The sequence below is a fragment of the Carex rostrata genome, chromosome 20, assembly GCF_964058835.1.
Source record: "Carex rostrata chromosome 20, lpCarRost1.2, whole genome shotgun sequence".
Taxonomy (NCBI): Eukaryota; Viridiplantae; Streptophyta; class Magnoliopsida; order Poales; family Cyperaceae; genus Carex; species Carex rostrata.
In genome coordinates, this window is record NC_135937.1 from 7,079,145 (window position 1) to 7,085,576 (window position 6,432).

The window sequence follows — 6,432 nt, forward strand, 5'->3', positions numbered from 1 at the left end:
CATAACTGCACTTCAGATCTGTAACTTTTTTTTTAATATTAATAGTCAAATTTTGAAGCATGTAGTCCAAAGAACACAAGTATTTATATCTATATAGTAAACAATGTAAATGATAAATTAATTAATTTTAAATAATCGTACCCGCACCTTTTTTTGAAATTTCTGACGTCGTACCCGCACCTAAACTGCCATAATTGCTTGTGGGGACCGCAGTCATTCCAGATCTATAACTTTTTTTTTTAATATTAATAGTAAAATCTTGAAGTATATAGTTCAAAGAACACAAGTATTTATATCTATATAGTAAATAATGTTGTAATTTTTACATAACTGCTTGTGGGGACCTAAACTGCCATAATGTTGTAATTAGATCCCTCCTCTTTTTACATATGACACTGAAAGTATTAATATCTAAGTATTGAAAGTATTTATATCTATGCACTGAAGTATTTATTTTTATGAGGTCAACTATTTTTGTTAGAGAAATATTGACGCGGAATTAGTGCCGAGGCTTTGAAAGGGTGCTGCTAAAATTTTAGAATAATAATTAGTTGAGACTATATAATATCTTTTAAGAATAATAATTAGTGGGGACCATAATACATTATTTATCTAAATGCGGGTACTGTAGCATAGTTACTGTAGCGCGGATACTGTACGGATACTGTAGCACGAATACAGAAATAATTATTCAATTATAAATTATAAATAATGGGACACATCACTCATGACACATCATAAGTCATAACATTGTCTGTCTATAATTCTGTGAAATTGAATGGTCAAAGTTGGAAAATTAGGGAGAAACTTTGGCTATTTTATTTATTTATAACTAGTACACAGTACCATACAGACTTGACTCTCAAACTCTTGGTGTCGCGTTTGCGCACTTTCCTTTCCTCTTTCGCGCTACCTTTCAAACCTTTTATCTTTTCCTATTTCCTTCCTTTGCTTGCTCTCTCTCACACAGAGAGAAAGAGAGAGCGAGACAAAGAGAGAGAGAGAGAGAGAGATGGGGAACTGTTGCGGCGCTTTTTCTGCCAAGTCTCCACTACACATAACCCCATCTAGCCCAGGTATTTTTTAAGCAATTAGATTCCATTTTTGGTTAAGTTGTTTTCCTCTGTGACAAATGTAATGTTTTTTTGTTTCTTCAGAGCTATATTTGCTCAATTGTTGATTTTATAAAGTAGTTCTGTTATTATACGATTTTCCTTTTCTGTTTCTCAATTTATTTTGGCAATTCCATTTGCTTGAATGCTACCATTGTTGCTTTACTGATTCCTCCTGCTTAAAAGTTCCGTGTTTTTCAACTTCACTTTCGTTTTCAGTTAATTAGCGAGTCAGTTGTGTCTAATTCTCATAATTCTTTTTTCCTAAAATCATCTCTGAATTGAGTATCTTCTTAAAATACAACTTTGTTTTGTGGGGTAATTTCATTTACATGTTTAGAAAATTAGAATTATCTTAACAGCCCATTTTTATAGAAAATATTCGCTACAACCCAGCAAAACTTGAAAATTTTATTCTGTACACAAACTGCCTTCTTCTCATCTTTTCAGAATTATGCATCTCCTGTAAAGTGTTTTAGGGTCTCACATGAAATTCTATTGTTGTTAAACAATTTATTTTGTTTTAGGGTCTCACATGAAATTTTACCAGACCCATCTCTCACTCCATCTTTCTCTTTCTAAGTCAACTGCATGAATTTCAACTTTCAAACATTTGACTGCAAAATTGGACCCGAAGCAGTTTTATTCTGAACTCTTTAATTATTTGATCATGACACCAACCAACCAATGGCCTACCAATTTTAAACTTTAATTCCCATATTTGTTTTTTTTAGCTCTTTACCAAATAAGTTTTTTTTTATTTTTCTTATTATTTTTTTTTTGTAGAATTATTTACTATATTTTGTATAGTACAAAATGGTTGCTTTTGGAGAGTCAAGAATTTTTAAATCAAGTGATTTTCTATCAATTTAAAAAATAGGAAAAAAAATTCTAAAAAATGTAAAATTCAGCCTGTAAGTATGTTTTCATATGAAGATCAAGTTGAACGATTCAGATTGACTGTTTGGACTTTAAAATAAGAGATATGAGTCCATAGTGCTAGCCGTTGTGTAATATGAATATTACCACATTTTGGTTAAATTTTTATGTTGATATGTTTTTAGCTCTTTGGTACCAAATAATGATGTATTTTTCTGTACTTTTTTGTTATCAACATATTGACCAAAATGTTGTAGCAGGGATGCACCAGTCAGTGTACCATACTCTGTATCAGTATCAGTACCAGCAGGTCAAGTATCATAAGTTCAGTTATTAAATTCTCTACCAAAATGCGCTAACAATTTATTTATCCATCTCCACTCCTCTATCTCTCTCTTCTCTCTCTCTAGGCCCATACAACACATCAAAAACAAGCAGCAACAGCACAAGTACTACTAACACAAGTAAGCTCTCCTCCCTCAGTACCAGCACCTTCAACCCCTCTACTGGGTCTGGATCCGGATTGGATGACCAATTATGCCCTGAAGGCCGCATTTTAGAAAACCCAAACTTAAGGATCTTTACCTTCACGGAGCTGCGTAGTGCAACGAAGAATTTCAAACCCGATACTGTTTTGGGAGAAGGTGGGTTCGGACGGGTATTCAAGGGGTGGGTCGATGAGAAAACACTGAATCCGACACGAAGCGGGTCTGGGCTCGTTATTGCGGTTAAGAAGCTGAACCCGGAAAGCTTGCAAGGGCTTGAAGAATGGCAGGTATTGGGTTCTTATTTCGTTTGTGTTTTTACTCTTTATCCATCTTAGAAGCACCTTTCATTGATTGATAAAATGATACTATTTCGTTTTAGAGGAGGGATAAAATAGTCATTATGAGGCAGAGAATAATAAAGGTTAAAAAAATTGTTTACTTTAATCCTTTCTTAATAATGGTGTCAGAATTGTTAACTGACAACATTACCATATGTAACTTAACTTTGTTATATTTAATGGAACAGGGCTTCGGCCTTTTTACCCGAAAAATTGTTAACTTATAAAATTTATGATTGTTATGTTTGAAAAAAAGGAGCAAAATGGTTAATTTCTAATCAGTATTATAGTAATAGAAAAGGCATTGATGTTATTTTTTATGTAGTTACATTTTATAACTATTTCCGGGCTTTTCTATATTGTAAAAATTATATGATGTTGATTGATTACTATGTCCACTATATGAAAAAAGGAGCAACTTGTTATTTTCTCCTGATGCAGACAAAAAGAAAAAGTAACTGTTATAATGGAGAACTCCACAAGTAGATATTTAAAGTTTAAGTGTTTGATCAGAAATTAATATTTAAAGCATAAAAGTACCTAAAAAGTTAAAAGGAAACTATTTCAAAACAAGATAAGACCATAATAAAAGGACTTTAGTTAGGCACTTTAAGGCCATCAGTCTGATCTTTTGTACCTTTTCTTAGGCTTTTAATTAGTTTAGAAAATATATTAAAATTTGTTATTTACTCAATTTGAACGCATGCAGTCAGAGGTGCATTTTTTGGGAAGACTTTCGCACCCAAATCTCGTCAAACTTCTCGGTTATTGTTGGGAAGATAAAGATCTATTACTTGTGTATGAATTCATGCCCAGAGGAAGCTTAGAAAACCACCTCTTTAGAAGTAAGTTTACCATAGTACATAACTACATTCATTATTTTATAGAAGGAACATATTTGTTTATTTATTGTGGTATATATATGGTGTATAGGAGGTACATATGAGCCATTGTCTTGGGATCTGAGAATAAAAATAGCAATAGGCGCTGCTCGGGGTCTTGTATTTCTCCACACCTCAGAGAGACAAGTCATCTACCGAGACTTCAAGGCTTCTAACATTCTCTTGGACTCGGTAAATTCTCTCTTTCCCATAAAACATAAGTTTTGTTTTTTTGTTTTACTTATTCTTGTGTTGTAAATGATCTAATTTTGACCAACTATTTAAATCTTCCATAGAACTATAACGCCAAATTATCGGATTTTGGATTGGCAAAGCTGGGGCCCACTGGCAGTAACTCACATGTGACCACCCGGGTTATGGGAACTTATGGATACGCAGCACCAGAGTATGTTGCTACTGGTACGTGTTGTTATGTTGTTTTCTCACTGCGTACCATTGGTACAATAAATCTACAGATCCAGAAAGTAAAGAAAAATCAGTGCAAATCACAATAGGTTGACTTTGGTGTTTAAGCACAGTTAATTAATGTCATGTAACAAAAGTGCCTTAATTTGATATAGATAGGAGGCACTTCATGGGAATTGGGAATTGGGATTTGGGAGTCCCATAATATCTTCTGACAAACTTTGCTGCCATTGCGTTTTGCCCACTAAGGTTGACATATGCGCACCAAACTTAGTACCACAACTATGTCACTGGTACATGAATCTCTTGCCTAGTGGCTACCAATAAAAGGCCAAATGGCACTACATATTGGTTTTCCTTTTTAAGTAGGATGTAAAAAATTGATGCCGTGATCGGGTATGGCACGACACATGTGCCGATCATGTGTCATGACTTGCGTGTCATCCTTCAGAAAATGGCACGCACTGCACGTGATCACGCAAGTCACAAACTCACGCGTGAGCAGGACTGTGACTAACATGCCATGATCGTCCATCCCAATTTGATCACGACAGTGCACAAAACGTGATTCAAATCACGATGTGACTAGTCATGGGCATGTATTTACATCCCTACTTGTAAGAGGTACCTTATCTCATCTCTTTTTTATATGTGTGTATTATTGCTGGGTCTGAGAATAACCAAGGAACCCCACAACCTAGGAATTAGCATGTAACAAGTCTATTTAAGGGCATAGTTGACATTTCTATTTTTGCTCAGGTCATACACTATATAATACTAGCATAACCATCTCTTAAATTCATTCAGGTCATCTATACGTGAAGAGTGATGTGTATGGGTTCGGAGTGGTGTTACTTGAGATGTTATCGGGTCAACGGGCACTAGACCCAAACCGCCCGTCTAATCAGTTAAGCCTGGTTGAATGGGCCAAACCTTTACTCTCTGATAGGCGTAGACTGGCCCGACTAATGGATCCACGCTTAGAGGGTAAATATCCGTCAAAAGCGGCCCTCGAGGCAGCCGACCTAAGCCTAAATTGCCTCGCAAGTGAGCCGAAAAACCGACCATCTATGAAAGAAGTGGTGGAGAAGTTAGAGAAAATTGAGGCCATGAAGGGTGCTAGATCAAGGGACATAAAGCAGGCTGCCACAAGAGATCGAGGCCACGGTAAGGTTTCACCAAACGGGCGATCACTGCACAATCCAAGGCACGGGTCGGGAGTACGTGCTGGATGGACCAATCATCGATAGGTCTCATTGGTCGAATTTGTAAGTAGTTAGTTACTTATTAACCACAATTTTGATTTTATTTTGCATTGTTTGTTGTTTTTATTAAAAAAGATGATGGTCAGTGTACTCTTGTACTCTCGGTGGTGTTTTATTTGGTCGAATTGCTAGAAAGTAAATTAGCATGAGGCCTGAAATTCAAGTTAATGTAAAATTGTTGCTAAAAGAATGTTGTAAACTGTTTGTATAATACAACAATGAAATATGTAATGATTCATTAGCTGAGTAAGTTTATTAGTCTTATGATATGTATGTTGTTTTTACCTTGACACTTCTGCAAATGTTTTCTATAATAGTTTTTTAATTGACCTTAATTTTTATGTTAGATGATTGACACTAGAACTAGAAAAAAAAAATTCTTGTTTAAATCATAATTTGACTTGTAAAATCAATATTCGTAAGTCAACACTAACACACAAAAATGCTTTGATTTTACTGGCAAATAGTACAGATATGAGTATGACAAACAGTGAAAATACCAGTTTGCTGTCTCCTAAGGTTGGACAAGTTTTTCTAACTTGTAAATCAAGCAGCTAGGTAGCTTTCCAATTTTCTAACTTGTAAATCAAGTTAAAAAGAATGTGATGGTAAGAATTTGTTTGTCCCTAGCTAAAATCATTAACAATTGAGCAAGAAAACAATTTCCTTTTCTCTAGTACCAACTGTACCGTTTTGACGCTACTCTAGTCAAACTTGTACTTTTCCTTGACAAAGTCAAAGCATTTCATTTCGTTGTCATACATACCGCGTTTAAATTAAGACACTAACAAAATATATTGCTTTCAAATTTAATATTCTGACAAGAGACTCAAAGAGAAGGATGTCCAAAGAAGAGAATAAAAACAAATCCAATTAAAGATATCAATATCATATCAAGTGGAAATGTGAACACGGTTAGTTAGAGAAAATTAACAAATTTTCCACGCGTTGTAGTATAAGACTTTAGAAAGAATTAAAATAATAGATGTTTATTTAATGAGAACCACATCTAGTTTTGACTCTAATTAATCTCATGCTCAATA

At 34.6% G+C, this 6,432-nt stretch overlaps 1 protein-coding gene across 1 annotated transcript; it reads left to right on the plus strand.

Moving 5' to 3' along the window:
* Positions 1-878: 878 nt before the first annotated feature.
* On the plus strand, positions 879-5,631 carry LOC144572302 (receptor-like cytoplasmic kinase 176). Its single transcript, XM_078321814.1, has 6 exons — positions 879-1,076; positions 2,402-2,766; positions 3,527-3,662; positions 3,751-3,890; positions 3,995-4,118; positions 4,932-5,631. The coding sequence occupies exons 1-6, from the start codon at positions 1,013-1,015 to the stop codon at positions 5,372-5,374; spliced, it is 1,272 nt and encodes a 423-aa protein (XP_078177940.1). The 5' UTR covers positions 879-1,012; the 3' UTR covers positions 5,375-5,631.
* Positions 5,632-6,432: the final 801 nt, after the last annotated feature.